The sequence below is a fragment of the Tyto alba genome, unplaced genomic scaffold (genome assembly GCF_018691265.1).
Source record: "Tyto alba isolate M040663 unplaced genomic scaffold, T.alba_DEE_v4.0 Super-Scaffold_1, whole genome shotgun sequence".
Taxonomy (NCBI): Eukaryota; Metazoa; Chordata; class Aves; order Strigiformes; family Tytonidae; genus Tyto; species Tyto alba.
The window spans coordinates 21,827,826-21,850,983 of record NW_024881261.1 but is presented as its reverse complement, the minus strand read 5'-3'; the positions used below and the strand labels follow the sequence as shown (position 1 = coordinate 21,850,983).

At 41.8% G+C, this 23,158-nt stretch overlaps 1 protein-coding gene across 2 annotated transcripts in view; it reads right to left on the bottom strand.

The window, feature by feature from the left end:
* Window positions 1-845: 845 nt before the first annotated feature.
* ALOX5 (arachidonate 5-lipoxygenase) overlaps window positions 846-23,158 on the bottom strand; it is a 34,512-nt gene continuing 12,199 nt past the window's right edge. Inside the window, exons 5-14 of one of the 2 annotated variants that reach the window (XM_042787113.1) lie at window positions 17,616-17,722; window positions 14,444-14,616; window positions 13,562-13,708; window positions 13,261-13,464; window positions 12,948-13,034; window positions 11,027-11,205; window positions 8,828-8,949; window positions 6,444-6,544; window positions 3,607-3,777; window positions 846-2,344 (exon numbers count right to left, since the gene is read on the bottom strand). In XM_042787113.1, the coding sequence (XP_042643047.1) occupies window positions 2,165-2,344; window positions 3,607-3,777; window positions 6,444-6,544; window positions 8,828-8,949; window positions 11,027-11,205; window positions 12,948-13,034; window positions 13,261-13,464; window positions 13,562-13,708; window positions 14,444-14,616; window positions 17,616-17,722 (1,471 nt within the window). In that variant the 3' untranslated portion in view covers window positions 846-2,164. Of the gene's footprint in view, window positions 2,345-3,606; window positions 3,778-6,443; window positions 6,545-6,883; window positions 7,037-8,827; window positions 8,950-11,026; window positions 11,206-12,947; window positions 13,035-13,260; window positions 13,465-13,561; window positions 13,709-14,443; window positions 14,617-17,615; window positions 17,723-23,158 lie in introns of those variants that run through there. The other variant, XM_042787644.1, reaches the window with a different exon arrangement.

Genomic DNA, 23,158 nt, shown 5'->3' with positions numbered 1-23,158 from the left:
ACACTGTAACCTTAGTACTATGACTTAGGTCACTTACCTCTGTACAGGTCATAGCTAAAGATGTAGGGGAGGAACATATGGCCTATGCATAGGAAGATGACTTTCCGGTGGATGGTGACCAGTTGAAAAGGGAGCAGGGAGTGGGACAGCAACATGTACCTATCTGGTGCCCGTGTTACTTTTAACCTCCTTACCTCCTTCCACAGCCTCTTCTGCAGTTGGATCAGACTGCTAATATTGACCTCTAAAGCTGCACAGTCAATTCCCCAAACCTCCCATCAACCCTACTTGTATCCCAGGTCTGTGGTCTAGAGCAGGGGGAACAGATGCAAGAGAACAGTCATCAGCCTCTCTTCCCATATTTTGTTTTCTAGACAGATACATGACTATGCACATTATTATCATATGAAAGCTCAGGCAAGGGGACATTCACTGTACACAAGGGAAGGAAAAGAGCTACAGCTGGCATGTTGGATATATTGCATCAGCTTGTTGCATTTTTTGCCTTTTGCATGTAAGTTGTGCCTGTTTTTTTTTTTTTTTCTTCATTTGTCTTGCTTGTTACAGTCTCTGATCCACTGGTCCAGTTCCAGTGTTGCTACACAACTGCATGCCTCAGCTCCACAGTCATCACTTCTTATGGGTTGAAGTAAAAGGATGATGCACAAGTCTTAAATGTACTTCCTCAATAACAGGAAGTGGTCTTACCTTCCACATTTTTGCTGAAACTCTTCAGCTGGGGGGAGAAAAAGGGAATAAGACTGCTCTACAGAGTCTAAATGCCCATGTTTCATATAAACTAGAAAGAATGTAAATTTTAGTAGTACTCTTTTCCAAGTCACACATGAATGATAGAAATAACTTTATTTATCAAAGTGAAGGAGTTTCATTTCTCTACACAGCATTGTGCTTATTTCTACAAGGGTTTTGAGACATTAAGCACTAGATATTGACTTAAGACATAAAAACTAGATGTTCTTGTTCAGTTTGTTTCATTAGCACAAGAAGCTTTCTTATCTATTGAGAAAACACACTGCAGGCTGGTGAAAAGCTAGTACAAGGAACACATTCTGGGAAAAATAAATCAAAATTGTTATTAACAAAACTACAACTCTTAAATTTCCCAAACCTCATTTTTGCTTTCATTACCTCAGTGACTTTCTCAACTTTAACCAAAGCCCAAGTACTCAAACCTAATCACCTCTAAACAAAACAGACAAAATTCAGTTGCTTCTAAGGTGGAACATGCCAATTATGCTTAATTGGCCAAATTGAAAGATTCCACTTAGAACCAATTAACCCTTCTCCACAACTTTTATCATTATATGAAGTAACCTCTTCATCCCCCACAAAGCAGAAGAAACTACCCACAAAAACCAGCAGCCACAGCAATGAAACAGGAGTCAAGCATAAGCACTGCTAGGTCTGTACTTGTTGCCGCTGTGCTAAGCAAAACATTTCTCCGTACATATGAATGATATCAAAATCTGCTGGCAGAGGCTAAAACAATCTTTCCTAGTTTTATGTAGAAAATATATAGGTTTATGTAGGTACAAAATTTTCGTGTCCTGTGACGCAGGATATCTCATTTCACATGAACTCAGTAAGTCATAAAACCCCATCAGCTATGTTAAGAAATTGTCCTGCTTCTATCTTCCATCCTGATTAGGACATTCACAGTTGTAGTGAAAATGCTTAACATTTGTTTTAATCAGATTAAAAAGAATGCATAAACTTTAAAGATTATATTTTTATATGTTACCAGTGCCACCTATTAAAAATAGGAAGGATTTCAAAGATGTGACTTGCTTATTGCTTGTGATACTATTCTCATTGAATAAGATAAGTGAATCTGTGATTATATTGTTTTGACCAGGAGAGGGAAAGCTAACAGGAACATGGACATTGATTCTAAAATCAATTAAAAAATCTTGGAAAAATAAACTTGCAACAGATTTGACCTAGAGGGTTGTCAACTAAACTTTGTCTGCAATATCAGTCATAATCAAATTTGTTTTGAAAACCCAAATAGACTATATGTTATCTCTGATGGAGAGGGTGGGTTTCTTATTTTATCCATTTCTGAAAGTTCATTGAAAAGAAGCATATATAACAGGAAAACATCATTAGCTTTACATGCCTCCAGACTCTCCTCACTACCTGCTCAAACAGCAACACTGTTGGGAATGCGATCTGGGGAAAGGTAGTAGTAAGGAAGCTTTTTGTTCTTGTTGCGCTCAGTGATGGTGTTGACAATCTCATCCAGATTCTTGCGGAATTTTGCCATGGCCTCTTTCACCGGCTTCTCCACGAAGTGTTCATCGGGGTACATGCCCAGAAACAGCTAATTGAAAAACACCAAGAAATCATGCTTTGAGAAGGCAAAGTCTATTCTGTTTCAACATTATGTCATCCAGGAAAACAACACCCAGAGCCTTACAAATGCTACTATGAAAATAGTATTATCAACAATAAAGCTAGCCTACAATGGTACTGACAGAAAAAGATGTTGTGCCATCCTCCCTCCACCGCTGGCTGCTTCTTTCTATCCCTGCATCCTTCTGTAGTGCTGGTTTAGGTGTCTATGTGACACCTCCTCCACCTGCATGGAGCTGATCCACTGAAGAAAATAATTTTTATTCAGGCTAGTGGTCAGCTAGATCAGCTTCCCAACCCAGATCTCTGCACGGCCACTCAAACATTTGTGCTGTGAAAGAAAATGACAACATGGGAGGGGAATGAACAGCCATGGATGAAAAAGGAAGACAACCACTTCTTTATTTAACAGTGGAAGTTTCTGTTGACTTAAAACTGTCCTTCAAAGTCCAGCCTGACAGTTGCTTTAGTCAGGCTTGGACTCTAAAGGTGGCCTGAATACCTCATTGCCAATATACCTATTGTCATATTACCTCCTTTAAGTAACTATTTCCCATGATACTACCCATATGACTAGCTTCTCAGCTGAAATCTGCTTTCTTCTTAAAGAGAAACTTCATTTTACGTACCCTCTGTCCATCATCTTCCATTTAACAATTTCAAAACACATCCTCCAGACACAGCCCTTAGGTAAGACAACCAAGTACCTACAACTGCATTTTACATGAGAGAAATGGCTACAGACCATGCTCACGAAGCCTCCTGTGGGCTTGTTTTGTTTGCACTCCACAACAGTCAGGCACAAGCCACAGCTGTAGTAAATGTGGCACTGGGGCAGATTTTCCAAAGGGACAGGACATTGGGACACAGCAGGGCTGTATCTTCTCCACCAGCACTGCTGGAGCAAGGACTGGAGAAAACCCTTCTGCCTTTGCAGCCCTCTTCCTCCCATACCAGCACCCTTACTCAGCAACACTGTATTTGAGTTTAGAAACTTTCATTTTGGCTGAAACACAGCCTCAGAGTAAAAATACGACTTTTTGCTCGGAGCTGGTTTACATCTGGCAGAACAAGGGCAAACCCACATCACTGATACATCTCCACAGAAAGACAAACGTGGTCAAGTCAAGCACAAAGCAGCACTACAATCTCATGAGTCTGTGTGGTCTTACCATGGCATTCATGGTCTCACCTACATCTCCGACACCTAGAAAAGGGAGATTGACTTACTTCGTTATCTTGGAATTGGCTCAAGGCCCAGACAGCTCCAAGATGCCAACAAGAACGTCCCCTGTCTGGCAGACTCTCCACAATTTGCTCAATGGTGACTGTCCCCTTTTCCGTTGGAGGAGGGCAGCGCATTGTTGGTGGGGCATTGGGAATCCAGGAACACCAGTCATACTGTACAACAAAGCAAGAGATCACAGTGAAGAGCCACAGTGGCTGGTATTTAGGAATATTGTAAAGAAAATCAGGAGTCTTGACACCAGGGAGTTTGCTTCTGTAATATGAGCCTCTCAGAAAAAGAAGATACTAACTAAAGGACAGAGAGATGCTCTAGAGGACTGATGGAGAAAAGGAAGTCCCTACTGTCTTTCTCAGGATCTCACAAGGGAGACAGTTGGGTTGTCTAAATGGAAATATTTATTCTGCTAACCACAGGCATGTGCCACACAGCTCAGATTCACCATTCAGGATAAGAATTTACCTATTTATTAAACAAAGATCTCTTCTGATAAACTGAGATGACCTCTGATAAGAAACCTATAATTGATAAAAATCTCCTTTTCTCCAGTTGCTCTTTTCTGCAAAATTTGCACTAAGAACATGTCCACAGTACTGTGGTCAGGCAGTAAGAGAGACAAAGGATGCTGGTGCATTGTGGAATATGGCATGTGGATGTGGCCATGGTGAGTGCCAGACTGGGAACTCAGAATCACTTCTGGCTTGCTTCAGTGTTGTGGGATGGTGATGTCTCATTTTGCCTCAGATATGACCCAGAGTTTTGTCGCCATCCGAGATATTGCACTTACCATAACTGTTTCTTTTCCAGGCATTTTTTCATTATCTTCATACATATCCCCTGCTCTGCCTGAGGGAAAGTCCCATTTCAGCTGTGTAACACGCTTACACTGTGTTCAATCTGTTCTTTCCAGTGCATAGCTATCTCCTCCTACCCTCACCCCTCTCTATCTGCCATTTTTTCCCATTGCTGAAGACCCTCTACCTGATAGGCTCAATATCGTCTGCATGCCAAATTCCCCCTCTCATTCTCTGAAAGCTCTCCGCTAAACCCTAATAGCCTGGGCTATTTTAAGAAATGGTTTCTTACTGGTCCTTGAATAGACAGGATTTCCTGAGGGGGGAGCTTGGGAGAGGTCTCAATCACCTGTAATGACAGGTTAGAAGTGAACAGTCATAGAGGTCTCTGGTCATGAATGAGGCACAGTAATAGTGTGGGTTCATTTGATACCTGGCTCTAGATCTGCTCCAGGACTCCTGAGCTGCAGGGGTGGACAGGAGAGCCAACACGGAATGGGATGTGTTTGGGAATAATCACAATAGGAAAGATGGTCTCCCTGCTTATCTGTGAGATCATCCATGCCTGAAGCCAGAACTTGTGCCAAAAAAAAACCTCACAGAATCACAGAATATTTCAAGTTGGAAGAGGCCCATAAGGATCATCGATTTCAACTCCCTGCTCCTTGCAGGACTACTTATAACTAAACCATACGACTAAGGTCATCATCCAGATGCTCCTTGATCTCTGACAGGCTTGTCACCATGACCACTTCCCCAGGGTGCCTGTTCCAGTGACCGACCACCTACTCAGTAAAGAAGCTTGGTGTAATACAGACTAACAAAGAGATTTGATTCCAGCTGTGAAGTCTGCTTTCCAAAATGCCTTGATGTTGGAAGAAACAGCACTTGAAAAGCAGACTGTTACTATAATTTCAGAGTAGATATGTCAGTAAAAGCAGGCAGGGGTAACACAGGCTATCAGTATGTGACACATTAAACATCAGAGAGGAAACTCAAAGTTGCCAGTTGGCCTGCAAACTCAAGAAATGCCCTTTCCATGCACTGGGAATATTAAGCACATTAGTGATTTTGAAAACTTGACCACAAATGAACAAAGCCTAGATCCTCACAGATGTATTGCCTCAAATTTCTATGTATGTCAGTGGGAGTTAAGTATCTAGATATCATTGAAGATCTGGACTCCTGTCCCACTGACTTCAGTGAGACTTTATCGTGTAGAGGCTTGTCTGTGCTGCTGCAGAAAGTAGAAGTGGAGGTCCTGCAGACATGCAAGGCAGCTTTCAACTTTTTAACTCAAGATCCTTGGTAATTGCTCCACTACTAGTCCAGCTAGATCATTGTTCTGCTGGGACTGGTCTGTTGGAAATAGCCAGCTGTACCAACTGAAGTCAGATGGTGTCTGAAGCTACATGAACTGCAGACACAGCACTGAGCTGTGCTACACATGTTCCCTAAGCCACATCTGAAAATGGGATGTATGTTGCTTTCGTGCAGGCACACTGCCAAATTAACACAGCTTACAACAGCAACCCATGGTAGCCACCCATGCATGCACTCACAGCAGATGCAAAGTAAAGCCATTTAGTGTAACTCATTGCATTTCATTGCAGAATGTGCCACAGACTACCAGCACATATCATATCCAGGCAGTTCAGGTGATGTCTGGAAAGCATGGTAGCTAAACTATGCACCTGAACCCTTCAGCATTTCCGAGAGGGGTCTTAGCAACCCATTTAAATGCTTAAAAAAATTGTTCCCCACAATAGAATCATTAAAACTAAAATATACATGTTAGAACCACTAAACTTGAACTTTGGTACATACTTAGGATTCAAAATGCCTTTTTCAGCTTCCAAAATATTTGTTTCCACAGGTTTCATGGAGATTTGTAGATGGCTCTGCAGTTATTTGGACCAGAAAGAGTAATGTAATGTCTGTACATCTGCTAAAAAACATTTCTCAGACCTTGCCCTGGCAGATGCACCTCCCAGCCCAGAAAGTTCAGTCTTCCCAGAAATTCCTACCTGACCAAAATTCACAGCTGCATGCTGGGCCGATGTGGTGAATATTATCACAGTGAGATATTCTGTTAGCTTCTCTCGTGTTCTGATCATCTTAGGAAACCCTAAACGAGGGAGAAGAAAAGCTTAAGTAACCCAGCTATGGAGCAACCCAGTTACGCAGTAGTAACCAGCTACTCAAAAGGCATGAGTTAGAGTAGTGTGCAGCAGTCACTGAAGAGTGGGGCATTCTCCTGAATCTTGCAGAGTGCTCTAACAGGAGCTACTCAACCTCTCTTTGTCTTGGCTGTCCAGCCATAAAAACACAGAGATCCTGCTTTACCTCATACAGGTTTGTGAGGCATCACCACTGTTTGCAAAGTATGTGGTGTTTCTTAAGGGAAAGGCAATCTATAATTATACCTTTAAAAAATATCATATCCCTGTCCTCTCACCCTACCTACCCTGCAGCAAGGAACCCAGAGAGTCCACAGGGCAGGGGCCTCAGATGCTCCATTTTTCTTCAGTCTGCAGTGCAAGCAGGGAATGTTCATGCCAAGGAGCAAATGACCATGTGCTTGTATTTATAAAAGTCTGATGCTCAGCAATCAAGTGCACTGTGAGAAAGAGTGCAGGGAGAGCTTATCTGCTGAAACGGGAAGTAAGGAAATTAGAACTTCTGAAAAAGAAAGAACAGAATGAGGAAGAGAAATAGTTGCATCAAGCTGTCTCTAAAGGGTAATAATCAAATGGATCTATATAAAGAAGGAAGGGAATAGTCAGGGACTAGGGAAATACTTTGCTAGTAGAGGACCCCCAAGCCTGTATCTTTCTTATCCCCACTACATCAGTCTAGCGCTGTACTCCCTGTCCCAGCCCAGTGTGACCACAGGTCCCAGGATACCTAGAGACCTGTCATCACCCTGAGGTGAGCTGCCCCTGCTCAGGCTGCCTGTGCCAGCTGCTTCACATCTTCACCACCAATGCAGATGTGAACTCAACCTGAGCGGAGGAAGAGGCACACGGTAGCTCTGGCCAGCCACCAAGCCCAAAGAGATGATGCACCATCTCCTCCTCTGTCCTGCTATCCTAAGCACACCGTTCTCATCTTTAACGGGGCTTGGCATGTTCCCAGTCAGAGCAGCCCACCCAGAGCAGGAATGGAGTCTAGAGGGGGAGCCCCAGGTGCAATAGTCTCCCCCATTTATCTTCCTTCCATTCCTTACAGACCCAGTCAAGTCCCCCTGCTGTCTGCCCCAGCCCTTGGAGTGGCAGCAATGCAGACAGGGATGCTGCAGGCCTTGCAGGTTTCCCAACTGTAGTGGTAGTCCCACCATCAGTGGTGCTTGTAGCATCCCACCCTAGCTATAGCCCTGGAAATGCTCAGTACTTGTCCCATATCAAGATGCTTAGGTCAAGAATGAAGTTCCTACTAGCAGGTCAGTTCTAAGCTTTTACTAAGAGACAGCTAGACCAACAAAAACAATAGCAACTAGGTGTCCCCCAATCATTTGCTTGTTCAGGCAAGTAGAGCCCAGGAGGCTGTTACACACCAGCGCATACTGATAACGAGTGGAAACATCACATTTTTTGCCTGGAGTTCTCACACACGAACATGTGTACATGCAATGCCAGAGTCAGCTGCCCCTGATCACTGGCCAACAGGTATTTCGAGATGTAAATCATTCAGAACAGTATGAAGAATCCCCACCCACCTGTATAAATTCCTGAAAACCTGCTTGGACAAAATGTGACTGGAAGAAAAAAACATGTTTAGGGAAAGGCAGAAGAATGTTAACTCAAGCGGGAGAATAGCACTGTGTTATGGGTGAGAGCTCCCACAGTGAAGTAATGGCTTGCAAGAAATGAGAGGCAGTGAGAAGAGACAGAGCAGAGGAAAGTATTTCTTGGAAAGAATTATGAGTATCTTCTCTTGACGAAAGCAAAGCAGCTCAATGATGACACAGATGCTGAACAAACATAAATTGCAGCAAGACACACCTGGGGAGGTTCTGACTTATTCTTATTTGGTGCGAGGTTTGGGTGAGAGGATCCAAGGGGGTCTTGCTGCTACTTGTAATTTCTATCAGTCTGCTTGGTGGTTCCAACACCACATACACACAGGCCCTCCCCTAATATTTAAAGCATAAGCAGACAAGATCAAAGGACCAATCCCCAGTGTACAGAGAGATTACATGTGTTGCCCAAGCTCACAATGAGAATCTATGGCAAAGGAGTTATCTCCTGAAGGAGGGAGGGTCTGATCCAGGGTCTCACCCATAAAATTGAGCATCTTTGGGCCAAGAAGGGAGAGGGTCTCCAACAGTTCAAGGCATGCTGTGCATGCAGCATTGTGTCACAGCAGGGACTCAACACACTGTAGAGCTGGCAGGGCCATCATACCTTACCTGAGGCTTTCACACCCCTCATCCCATAGACGTATATGTCTTTGACGAAGGCCTGGAGCTCCACATCCTCACACACCACCTCATCACTCTCATAGTAAATGTGAATCACATCCTCTGCAAAACTGCAGACACAGGAACAAATGAACAAGACAAAACTAAAAAGAGAAAGCAAGCCTGCCATTCCCTGAAGACCTTGTACTGACCTTGCAGCGGAGGCAGATGCTGCATGGGGAGAGAGAGAAAGGAAGAGCAGGTGTTAACACCCTCCCACCTCCTTCCCACCAGCAGTAGGAATGCACAGAGGCAACTCTGATTCATTTCTAACTGCAGCATGATAACAACCCATAGGGTGAAAGATTTGACTGCAAAAGCTGACTGATGGGATTAAGAATTGTTAAGGAAGACAGATTTCTCCCCTAATAAGCTATAAATTTATCATGATTTGGAGACCTTTACAAATCTGTCAATGTGTATTAGCCAACCAAGTCAAGAGTTGTTACTGAGGCAAACAACTGCATAAACACCAACAGTTTAAGTAATTTTGACTTCCAAAGGAAGACAAATGAAAAGAAAAATCCTGCAACTTGTAGAGACAAAGCTGCCCTGCACAAGCTCTGCCTCCACAACCTGGCACCTGTGCCAAATGCATACAGAAGGTAATCCTTCTCTTACACAACAGCAGTATTTTAGACCACTTTCCATGTAAATATAAATTGTATAATAAGTATGGATAAGGCCTATCAAGTTGTATTATCTTTAGGTTGGAATATCTATCTGCAGTTAGATCAGAAATAAGAAGCTGAGTATTAGAGAAGATGTTTAAAAATTTGCCATGTGAGCCTCATTGTATTTATAGAGACAACCTTACCAGCTTTCTTAAGTGTGGGTCATCTACTACATGTGAAGCAATGCTGGGGATAGAAGTTATTTCATCAAAAGAGTGGAGACTGGCACCCCTGCAGAGTGTAGGACATTCATGGTGACTAGACACATGCATGACTGTGGGTTCAGGGGTCAGGATATCACACACTCAAAAGGGTATTGCCCACACCATTTATAAACAAAATTATTCACTTATAAAGAATCTCTCAGCCAAGTTTGAGTCAGTGTAACATCTTCCTCCAGCTAGGTTAACACCCACAAACAGTCAAACTAAACTGAGCTAAGTACTATCTGGTAACTGGAAAAGCATATCTCAATCAGTAAAGAAAACACAGGAAAAAGAAGATGGACAAATAATGGACTACATGAAGAAAACAGCCACAAAAAAGTTGTAACTTCCTTTTCTCTTAAATGGGCACTAACAATTGCAGGAAATATTACAAGATAACTCCTTGCCAACACAGAGAAAACATAGGAAACAAAGATGTACCCAACACTTTAAACATTATGCTTGCATTATAAACCCTCTACTTTGAGTACACAAATATATGATTTCTAATGAACGTGCTTTTCAACAGCCATGTGACCAGAAACAGCTGCATATTTAGCAAGCTACTTATGCCATGCAAAAATAGGTTGTTTGTTAAATGAAATGCCACTGCAGATCAAAAAACATATTAGTTACTCCATTCTGAGGTAGTTTCATATCTGAAAATGAGCCATGTTTGTGTGGTCGAGCAGCCTTGCAGCACCTCTTCTGACTAAGAATTGCTGCCCTTCCTGACAAAACTTCAGCCTTGCAATTTTAAGGCATTTTAAGAAAGGTTTTGCTAATGCCTATTTTATTGAGTTTCAAAACACAACTCTCATGCAAGCCAAGTTTATATTTCCACTCCACAAGAACCTTGACAAGCTCACATGGCTGGCTCAGAGAGCTGGGGTCTCTCTTGGTTTGTGCATAGTTGAAAAAAAAAAAAAAAAAAGTTAATTAAATTCCCTTTTCAGGGCTAAATTCCAACTCACTAAACTCCATTAAATCCTATAGAAGAGTACACACATATAAAGGGGCCTCTGAAATACAGAATGCTAGAAAACAGGGCTAAAAAAAGCAGGAATTAACAATATTTTAAAGGGGTGTGCTTGACTATATATTTTTCTTCAGATGAGATATGCTGGATGGAAAAGGCACCATGTGACTGAACAGCCCAGGTGCTGTTCATGAGACTGTGATAAAGAGCAAAGTGAGCAGAGAAAAAATTAAGTTGTGTCTCTGTGACAGTGACTGTATTAGCCATTTCTAGAACTATGATCTCTTACCTCTTTATAGCCTCCCAGACTTTAATGCCATCATCCCGGTAATAGTAGTAGGGGATATCTTCCTTGCTGTCCATCCCTTTAGCTTTGATCTCCTCAGGGAAGCAGAGGGAGCCATAAGTCAGATCTTTCATTGCTTTCTGCACCATTTGTACATGTCCTCCTCCACCTGTAGCATTTGCCTGCAGGAAGAATGGAAAGACAGGAACAGCTGGAGATTATGTTCACTTTGTGCTGAGGCTGGCTTTTCAAATTTGAAGGAGATGGTATCCAAAATGTTGGTGAAGCTGTTTTTCAAGGAGAAAACCACATCTCCACACAAACAAGTACCAAACTACAGAGATCTAGTGCAACTATACATTTTGACTTCAGAGATTTCACACCTCTCCCGTGAATTACAGTTAATATCCACATTTTCTCCACAGGTACAGCACCTGCTTTTAATGGAATACAGTAATAAAGTACAGCAACACTGAAGCATTGAACCCAAAGCACTTCTGCCAGCCCTATGCTCCAGAACCAGTGTGTGTGTGAAGAAAGGCAGTCAGGAGTGTGTTAGAACAGGGATTTTGCTAAACCACCCACTGCTGCCACAGAGTGGTTTAGGAGAAAGTGTTTAGGGATGCAGGCTATTGTTAGCCACCCTGGAATTTAAGCCAGGAGGTCAACCCCACTGGGTGGCTACTGATGAGGACTGAACAGGGTTTCAGTGTTACGTTTGGAAAACAGCATGTCCACAACAAACAGCACTGCAAAACTCTTTAGATAATCACTGCACAAAAGATTTCAAATATTGCTTTTCTAGCATATGATGCTAGTCTTGTAGCAGTAGTCAGCTTACACTTATTGTCCTCCAGCTGGTTGTTCACCTACATTGGAACGAACAAATTCTGGAACTCCAGGATCCCCACTGGTAGGTCTTAGCCACATATTCATCTCACATGCACTGGGTACGGACATTATGCTTCTGTTCAAAGGGGTGGGAGTGCCTGACAGTCTATGCAGTCAGCAGTGGAGCACAAAAGACAAGGAAGGTGCCTGGATTTAACCTCTCTCTTCTCCTTGGTTGAAAAAATCCTGAAGCGTGGAAGCTATTTTTGGTCTGGTGCCAGAGGTGTAAGGGGGACAGAGTTGTCCTGAAACACAGGCTTCCCCTTTGGAAGGACTTCTGAAACCTCCCCAAACTACCCACTTGCTGTTAGCATGTTGTCACAGAGACTGCTGCATGCCAACCTGATGTGGTTCCTAGATGCAGCACGTCATTTCTGGGAGAGCCAAGGGAGGAAGAGCTAGGTACATGTTAAATACCAGTGTGGTCAGATTTAGATGTTCAGATTTGACCTAAGAACTGCACCACAGCCCATGATAAACAGCTATGTTTCACTGACTCAGACAAAGCTTAGTTTTAAACCTAGCAAATGTGCTGTTTATGGCAATTCAATAAAACAGGCTGGAATATACACCCACTATTTGTGGGCTTAGAAATCTAACTTATCTACATGTCTTTCTGTGATGCAAATTTCTTTTTGCAATCACAAATTCATCACCTTGGCCCAAGATGAATAAGTGAGTACTTAAAAGAAACTGAGGACTTAACTCTGTGCATACATGTGCAGGGATGCATGTGCATATTATGTTACCTTGCACTCCTATACTTATACCCCAGAGTCTCACCAGCTATGAGTAAGTGAGATACTGACTCATTACTGACATTGGTCAGTTCTGAATTGGCTACTCAGAGGTAAAAGTTAACATCTTTAGCACAACAAGGCATCAGTTCTGTGTGCCAGTCTCTCAGGTGATATTACTTATGTTTGCCCATTAGTTGATGGGTCATAAAACAAGACAGTATGTGATGGCTGAATGATAAAAACACATATGGAACCATGAAGAATAATGAAGATTTGCAGAGGGGATTACTTACCTTGTCAAAAAGGCCACATTCACAGATAAGCTGTTCTCGGGCTTTGGTATTGATGGCTATTGTGAACCGCATGTGTGGCACCAAGAGCTGTGAAATGGGACAATGAAAGAAGGCAAATTCTCTGATTAAATTTAACAGCACCCAGGTGTAAAGTTTGAAGTCCTAAAACACATGGTGGCTTAGCTGTATGTTGCTTTGCAGGGCAGCCAGCCAAACTCTTTCATCTGAGTTATCACCAGGACTTCCTTTTGGTTTGTCAAACTAATGTGATAACCTCCCTGACTCACATACCTCCCTTCATGCAAGAACCAACCTTGAAGAGGGGATGTACAGCAGGCAGCTGCCGGAACATAGCTACGCTGAACACCTCTGAGACTAAGTGTGTCCGTAACAGATGGGTCACTGTCTGGTGGATGTGGAAATCAGATGAACGAACCCAAATTTTAGCTAGCAGCCAGTCATATGTGGCATCTGAAGGAAGGAATATGGGATTCTCTGGCCCAGGTTTTTGACCAAGCTGAAAGATATAAAAAGAATATAAAACCCCAAGTCATTCATGTTTAAGATGAGACAACAAGCAACGTGTCCTTTAAGGACTCTGACAGTAAGCCCACCTGAATTGCAATGGGTACAATTTTATTCTCCAGATTCTTATACAACAGACAGATGGGTGCAGCCAAGTACTGTACTGTGCACGGGTCCGTTTTATTGGCATCTACACCATCTAGCAGCTCGTAGTCCACAATGAAAATGTTTCCTTGCTAGGGAAGAATAAAAAAAAAAAATAAAGCATGATGTGTTTTAACAGAGTGCAAGCAGCAAGGCTTGAAACAGAGGTCAGGAAGTCTTGGCCAGAGGCTGGCTTGTGCCTTGTTACAAGTGAGTGGCCACTGGACCATCCTTGCTCATGGTGTCTCAGTGATGATGACACTGGGACAGCAGGTGCCTTTGCACAAACTACTTGACTTGTGTCTGCTGAGTCTGATAGTGAGCCTTTCAGCAAAGAGCAACTATGTATTTGACATTCATGCAGTGACACCAAGATGTAAACAAATTTCACACTGCCAGCTGAAGAGACCCCCATGCTCGTCCTACAAACAAAAGCAAGGCACCACCCTTATATCCACCGTTCTGCAGCATGTTAGTTCAACTCTGTGGTAACATTCTAACAACAGGGTAAGATTCTAACAGGAAAGGGAGAGGCAATTATCCCCTTTGAGGCAGTTGGTCAATCCCTAACCTTTCAGAGGAAACCACTGAAAAAGGACCCTTCACCTCCTGGTGACTTCTCTTTAACTGGACCTGGAGAAAGGCACAGGCTCCAGCATAGCAGGAGAAAACAGGCAACAGAAGTGTTGCCAGTCTGCTGAGACAACCAGCACTGCTGTGACCAACCATACAGCCTAAAGAGAGGAGATGTGGCTGAAGGTGGTTAGAAGATGATTTGGAGGATATGAGAGGGAACAGATGGAGCCCAAACTGACTCAGAGCTGTACCTTCACTTCCTCCTCCAGGGTCAAGTTCCTCTCCAGACTGCATTCTACCATATCCATAGTCACGGGCAACTTCTTGGGTATCTCTGTGCATCTCCGGATCAGCACAGGATTGCATCCATTCAGGAACTGGTAGCCAAACATAAAATCTTCCTTCCAGTGCTGCATCACATATTCTAAAGGAAAAACAAACCTGCAGCATCAATATCTGCACTGCATCAACATCCTACTGCAGTGTAGGATTCGTCCTTTCCTACCCACCTTTTGTTATACTGCATGGCAACTTTGACTAAAGAAAGTAGCAGGAAAATGATTCAAAGGTGCCACAAAATTTTAAGAAAAATCAATTAAGTTAAATGGACAATGTAATCTTTGATTTTCACTTTGAGAATAATTAAATTGATAATAATTTGTTTCTTCATGTGCAGAAGCAATGAGGAGTAAAATATTCCACTCCTATGAAAAATACTCTTTCAATCTGCAGACCAGCTTCTCAGGTCTTTCATGACATTTTTAAATCTCACTCTTCACATTCTCAGGGTTTGCAGTACACATAAATGAGTCAAAAAAGTTAGCACAGGCAGGAGAAGGGAAATACAGAGCAACATGGGTAGGGAAAGAACAGCAGTGGTTGGAGTGGTTCTCTTAGTAGCTTTAGTAGCTCGAGCTGGGTGAGGTATACCTTGGGGAAGGGTTCTGACTTCAACTTTGACTCAGTAAAACTTCACATTCATTGCTTTGCTTGTTTAACTTATTTTTTCTCTGTTTATTTTTCAATTGCTAGTATAAATGCAGATTAAAATCTCTTCTTAATAAAATGCTAGTTTTGGGTACTTCATCTCTTTACTATTACATACATAGTACTACTGGATGCTTTCCACAATTGCAATGTTCTGTTTCATTATGTCATGTTGCCACTTCAACCTACAAGTTCAGTCAGAAAAAACATGATTAATGTGAAAAATCCCACTGATCTCTTCAGGGCAAAAATGAAGCAGGTAATGTTTTTTACTATTGCCTATTTTCAGACAAGGTAGAACTTTTTCAGACAGCAATTTACTTTTCTACAAAGGGTTAAAGGATGAAAAAGACAGGCCTGAAGGAATGCAATGATAATTAAAAAAAAAAAAAAAAAAAAAAAAGAGTCTTAAAACTCACAATGCTTTCTAACAGAGTAGAAAAAAGTTAAGTTTACTTAAAGTTGACATTTACATCATCTCTGTCAATTGCATAATGAGTCTGGAACTGTATCGGAAGTCTACACCAAGGAAAAAATTACTCATCATCTGGGACAGAAACTTCATGACTGAAAAATGCCTTGAACCATCTTCTCCATTAGTCCTGTTTCTGCCAAATAAGCAGGTTCAGAGCTGTATTAACATAACTGAGACCAATACTTAACATTTAAGACTCACAAAACTGGAGCTTTCCTCATGAGCATGGAAATGTTATCACTGAAATTAATTGTAGATCATATCTAACTCTTGTGTTGAAAGTACTTTAGGAAGCAATCTTATTAAATGTAACAAATTGCTGTAATTAGTTTTTAACAGCCACCTTGTATGCTTTATTTTATACCCGAGACCACAGAAATTCCTCTTCTGTTAACTGGTCCTTAGGCAGCCTAAAGAGAAGCAAAACTTCAGAGCAGAAGGGAAAAGAATTTTACTTTGCAGAATCTGAACAGGTTATTCACATACATTTGAGGACCCCCACACTAGCAAATTTATAGTATTCATGTAGCTATTATATCCAATAATACAGTAAAATAAAGTAAAATAATGTAACCACGTGTGGTAGTAAAAAGGTGGGTCTGAATCACAAACCAGAGGCTTCCCAGCCCTGCTTTACAGAAATGACACCATGAACTTCAAAATCCATGTCTGTCTGCAATTCTTTTTACTGGGTTTTCAAGTAACTGCTACAATTACCATACTGAAAAGGGTTAAAGTATTTTGTCTTTGATCTGGTAATACTACATCAATGGAGTTTTTAACAGTATGAAAGATACTGCAGAAACTGAATGGCCCTGAATACAAAAGTGAAACTCACACACTTAGAGAGGGATTTTTGTCTTCTAATAAAATGTGAGTATGAAATGGCAAGCACAGCAGGACATTTAATGCAGTGTGCACAACTAATTCTGACAAATTTTTGGAAAGAGATGGCATTTTGGATAAATGCCACAAGACTTTTCAGGCCTACCTCACACTAATTTCCAGTAAGAACCACAGTTCCTTGGGTTGTGGTCTGACAGCACATCGTAGTTGCATCAGGACCAGGTGAAGAAGTTACAGCTCCCAGGTCATTCCCAGCTCTTTGCAACCCATCCCCGAATCTGTTGGCCTAGCAGCACGGACTTTCATGCCTGAAACAAGTTCTGTCAAAACGATCCCTGTTGGGAAAGACTTACCACCAAAAAGTATCTGAGCTGCCCCATGTCTTTGACACAAATAGCCCATGAGAATTGACTGAGGGGAGCTACAGGTGAGGTTATGACAGCAGAACTGAGGCAGTGGTCCCCTCCCTGTGTTGGGACAGGGTCAAGAAGGTGTGACTGTTAGCAGCAGTGCAACCAGGACTGAGCACATGGCTGGGATGTTAGGCAACAGCCTTTGATCTAGGCTGTGTAAGAGGCAAAAGGGGTCACCTTCATACTTGCCTTTAGCAGAGAACATTTCCAGATGTGGCTCTTTGTAGGTTTTCCATGTATTTAGATGGCAGAAGTGGGACATACATGAACAAACTTTCAAAAATGCCGTAACAGCTAATAGGCGCTGCAAAGCACTCCCACTAAACTATCTCTAGGTTTAGATGCGAAATACTTATGAAAATTTGTCCTATGGGATTTGCACATATCTGAAAATACATTTATAAAAGCCAAAAGGGGCTATAATGCCCAACTGGACTGGCCTCCAGTATATCTCAGGACAGAGGAGGTCACTGAGCAATTTTCAGTAATTTTAGTTTGTATTTAGTAATTTTGTAATTTAGTTTTTTCTTTTTGGTCTTGTAGGCTGCTGGTGTGATCAGTAGTCTGAGATTACAGTTTATTTATGAAAAACCATGAGAGAGTGGAAGTGCGGGTCAGCCACTCCCATCCTAATCACGTATGTACAAAGCAACTAATTAGTCATTCTACAATGCAAACATGAGCAAATGCTTATAAACCCACCTGAAATTGTGTTGCTGATTCTGACAAAGATCCTCTCAAAATCTGCAAAATCACTCCAGGAGGACTGGAACATGTGCATGAAACGGTTGACATAAAGGTTCTCCATCCTAAATGAAACAGAACAACTCTGAAAAAAATGATCTCCAGCTTCCACCATACCCTTCCCCATTCTTTTCCACCCTTTAATATACCTACACACAATACATTTTTCAGTGGCGGAAAGTGATATTGGTCACCCAACAGAATTAAATTTGATGGCTGTACCTTTACACGCAAGCCTGAAAGGCATATCAAGGGTCCAGTCTCTGCTAATGCATCTACTGAACTCCATTCTAGAGATATTATTGCCAGCCTACAATGGCAGTGATTTAATACCTATGTCATATAAAAACTATAGTCAGAAAAACTAGTGCTTCACACATCATCAGTAGTTAACATCATCTGAGAGTGCCAAAATCATTATTAGTACCAGTTCAGAAAGCGGTATGGTGACACAGACACTGGCTGATTTGCACAAAGTCAGAACAAACACAACCCAGGATCAGTCCAGCCAGTATTCCTGAACAGAGAACAGCTCCTGTAAGTAGCTACATGACCAAGGCCAGACTGGATCCTTACAGCATGAAGCCTGAGTTTTTGAGAGCTTTCTATTTACTTGAACTGCTAATTAAACTTGATGCTCATCTCTAACCTCAGGAACCAACCACTGTCACCAAGTTGGAGACAGCACATGAATATGGGGGGCTGGGAGCCAAAAACATCTGACTTGAAGTATTAATTCAACAAAGTACTCTGTCTACAACACAGTCAAGCAATTTCACCTTTTATAAGATGACATAAAAATTGTTACATAAATGCTCAACTGTTGTTACTAACTTGAAATAATTTATTTTGACTAGAAAGCAAATAATGAAATTGAAAAAGAAAGTTGGTTTTCCACTAACACTTCAAATGCACAAAGAATAGCACACAAATGGTACAAAGACAAGCATAGCAGATAATGAAGAAAGGTCACAGTGTTACAGGAAATATTCTCAGACAGAATCTGAGGGAGGAAGAATCCCAGGATTTATAATCAGTAAATTTAGACTGAGGCACCTTAAACAGAACTGGATTAGAAGTGGTGAAAAGGACCATAAGCCTGGAAAAACAGCAAGTGGTAATCTGGAGGAGGGCCATAGACCAGCATGACTGTAACCCAGATAAAGGAGATGCTTCTGCACTGAACCCAGACATGATTCACATAGAATGGACTGTTTCGGTTGCTGCTGATGGCAGTAAAGGTTAAAGAGGTGCCTGGAGGCATGTTAGGAAGTAAAACTCAGGCGATTGTCTAGACTGGAACAGGAGATGACCTCTCCAGAGGTCTCTTCACACCTGACAGGGACACAGAATGATTGTACAAGGATCAAAGAGAGAGTAACTACTGGGCAGGACTTTCTGGATAGATACTAGGTGTCTGAATCACAGATGATCTTCAAGAGAAAGCATAACCATGACCAGAAGTTTAAATGATTTTAAACTCAGTAGCTTGAGAGGGAGTTACTTGAGACTGTCTCATTTGATAGTTTCCACTAAAGGTCCTGTAGAGCCTCTGCCCTCCTTCAGAACTGCTCTGAGATTAGGAAACACTAGACACATGAACCAGTATGTACTGTACCTCTCCTCCTCAGGGTGTCCTTCCTACTTGGGACTATTAGTCTGATGAAACCAAGCAATAGCCACAGCACCTGGGATCTAGTCACAAACCTGCTGTGGTTTGACCCATTGAATGCCAGGCATACATTAATTATCAGATGTTTCAAAGATTATTTCCTAAAGGAAGCCGTCTTTCACATTTCCTATCTTGGAAAAAACTTCCAAAGGACTTAAGAAATAAAAACATGTTTCTCCCAAGAAATCAAGTACTTCTCAGACGTCTCTGGTGCATACTAGAAATCAGCACAAGGAAAAAATGGCAGAGTTACTTGTAGAACTTAATTTGCCCAAATGCAACACTAGTCCAAAATAGCTATGCAAGCCTGTGCTTCTGGCACAGAATCCAGGGTGAGGGTTTCTGTTTGTTAGATAGTGTAGGTCACATCAGTTAACAGGATTATCCCTACCTACACACAATTAATCCTATAAATTTACAGAATTATCCACTGTCAACAGCATCTAAAGATCAAACCTTGCAACAGCAGGAATCTCTCAGACATATCTCCTTCTTTTTAAGTTCAGTTTTGCATGTCCCAAACAAAAGGGCTTTCCCCTCCCCTCTTCCACTATTCCCTAAGTCTCATATACCTCACAGATATCACATTTTTCCTTAAATGTGCTCCCTGCCCGATGCTACATCTTGCAACTCTACACCTGCCCTTGGATTTCCAAACACACCTCCCTGTCTTCCTTCCTACTGATCTCAAATTGAAGGAAGATCCCATGCCTTCCTCCCTGTATCTCCACTCCATCCACGAAGATAGCTGTCCCAAGCTCCCAAAACACAACAGAGTAGGTAGATAATGGCTATCAAACTCATTCTCTAAAGATTTCCACAGTTCACCCAAGCAAAAGTGCATGTCTAGATTTTCAGTCAAATGTGCCAGGCAAGAAGCATTCCTGTTCCTTGGAAAAATCTCTTACATCATCCCAGTTCTCCAGAATAGCTGGCTATCCACAGCCATTTTCAGTTTCAGGTTCCTACTTCACGGGGAGGTGCCCTTACAGACAGTGGCAAAACCAGATGTCCCTGCACTCTGCTGAATTGTTTGCAAGTTTTGCTTGGCTGCAACTCAGGATCCCAGCCAATATGCTACAGACTGGCTGGATGGGATTGCTAGAGGGGGAATGTAGCCTTCAAACTGGTTATGTCTATTAATGGAAAACTGGTCACCTCTGGCTTTCAGATGACATTGCTCCTGCATCACTCAGATCTCAAATGAGCTGTGAGACAGCTGTTTTGCACTGGCTAATACCATGCTAGAAGCAACAGCTCTTGGAAAACACAGGATTTGTAAAAAGTTTGGAATACCACTGCACTGCTAAGGTAACAAGAGCAGATCCCAATGACCTTGCATGGACTTTGTATATTTTCACACCTCTCCTCTTTCCTTAAAGGTGTTACTCCTTGTCTTTTCTGAGCTAGACTATTTCCTGAAGCTGGGCCAAGAGAAGAGCTGCAGTGTTTGCATTCTTCCCTTGCTTGGAACCTCTTCTTGGTTTTGCCACCTCTTCTTCGTTATGCCACAGGTTTATTCACAAGTGCTCAACACAATACCTATGATGGGTTTTTCCCTTTTTCAGGATGGCCTCAACCGTGGCTCTGTTTCATGGTTAACAGGCTCTGCTGCTGTCCCACCTGATTGAATCTCAGAGCACTTCACAGATATGCATGGGGTCTCCTCCCAGAACTTTCTGGGAAATAAAGAAAGTGAAATTATCAAATCTGATAAATTCAAATAGATAATTTAACTTATCAGTTTGCACACAGAGGGAACATAAACTAAGAATTGGAGACTGGCTGTGGTAATCTGGCCTGGACTTTATTAAAGTCCTGAGATCAAGAATAATCTCTTCTGGCCTTCTAAAAAAATTTACTTGCCTTTTAAACAACACTACATAAACTTCCACTGTTTTTCTGGCTTATTTTTCTTGTTTTGTTTTGTTTTGTTTTTAAATATTTATTTTCTCAAAGAACTATTTCTAAATGACATTACCAAATTAATTACAGGCCGACTAAAAGGCCCCTCCAGGGCTGTGTTCTAATACATGTCTGTGGAAGAGGAACATCAGAGTCTGGGGTTTTCCGAGGATCTATAGTCAAGACCCCAGATTCTTTAAAGCTCTTCAAGCTTTAAGAATCCAGTGAATACTAAAGGGCTACTTGAATAATAAGGTATTTCATGAGGTAAGAAGGGACGTCAACTTCTGGCTCATGTTAAAGATGAGAGAATTGGTTCTTCAGAAGTCTAAATATAGATATAAAGTTGAGGCAATATATGTACCATTGGGTAATCTTGGGGGGCAGGAAGCATCTGTCTGTCTCTTGTACCATTAGTCTAATTCCTTGTGTGACTCCATAGCCACTTCTCTGGTATAACAGCTAGTACTGCATTAAAAAGTTACAAAAGCACACATTCTACAGCCTGTTCCATCACTCTCCTAATATCCTAGTTTGCATGAGATAGAAAGCTAGAGACCCCTGGTCTTCAAAGCTATTTATCTGCCTAATTCCAATTAGCTGTGAAAAATCTAGGTGCACCTAGCCATATGTGCTGCAGAAACACACTCATCACCCTGTTCATACCTGCTGGAGATTTATTTTGGAAAAACAAAACAAAACAAAACAAACAAAAAAACCCAAAATATTTTTAATGTTACAAAGCATCATTCCAGTGTGAAAAACAGATCCTAGTGTGGGAGAGAGAGGAAGGAGGGAGAAATCTACAGCAGAGCTAATACAGCCAGAAAAAAACATGTGTTTTTGAAGGTTCCATTTTTCCAAATTAGAAAACAAGCAGGTAGATTCTCTTGGAACAAGCCATAGGATTTGACTCTGTGTTAGTAGTGAAATTCAGCTGCATAAATGTAACACCAAGAATGATCTGACATGTAAGGTTTCAGTCACCATCAGTTCCCCAAGATGGACTCAGATAAGCAAGTATTCACTTTTATTAGAAGCTGCAAGTTTCTCAGTATGGCTATTAAACCCTCTAGTTCTTACCAACCTGTGCTTGATGACATAATCTCCATCTGATCACACAAATAACAGGAAGAGCACTTTTTCAAAATATTAAGAGACCAGGATATTAACAGAATCACGGATGTAGAAATTGTGGGTGATCTTGGACCAGTCTTGTCACATCTCAGACTATGCCACCATTCGATAGTATGTTGAGATGTGTGAGACAGTATGATGTGACTTGGACACGTGAGACAGCTCAGAAGGGGGGCTCACAGGCCAGAGAGGTCCTATTTGCCTGTACTATTTCAAAGAGGTCTGCAGGATTATTCAGGCTCATCCAGTGGCCAGGACTCCGTTTTTTTCAATGACATGACATGTGCCAATCGGAGGACAGTGATTTTGTTGCCCCAAGCAGATGACACCTAGACATGGTTAACCGATGAGCTGCTCAGAACAGCATTTCTTCAGCAGGGTCTCAAGGGTGCATTGATACCATCTTCTTTTGAAATGTGACTGAAAGGCCTAATGATCGTAGTTAGTAAAGAGAATTATCTCTAGGGGGCGACTCTGAGAAGGAAGTCAAAAGTCCAAGGTATCAGGTCCCAATAGTCCTTCTTCCTATGCTATTCACCAGTGCCTCCTCCATCCATCTACAGCTAAAACAGTGCTTAATGACAATGCAGAGGCTCAGTCAGTCCCTGGCATGAAAACCTTAAAATACCAATATTACAAGAAAAAAAAAATCCCTTCAATTCTTTACTATTTTGATTCACTGCAGGTCCAGCTGGGAGAAAAGAATCCAATTTTAAGATTTCAATGAAATCTAGAAGGTGATTAGATCCTTACCCTGCCCCCAAAGAGATTTTGCAAAACTCTCAAA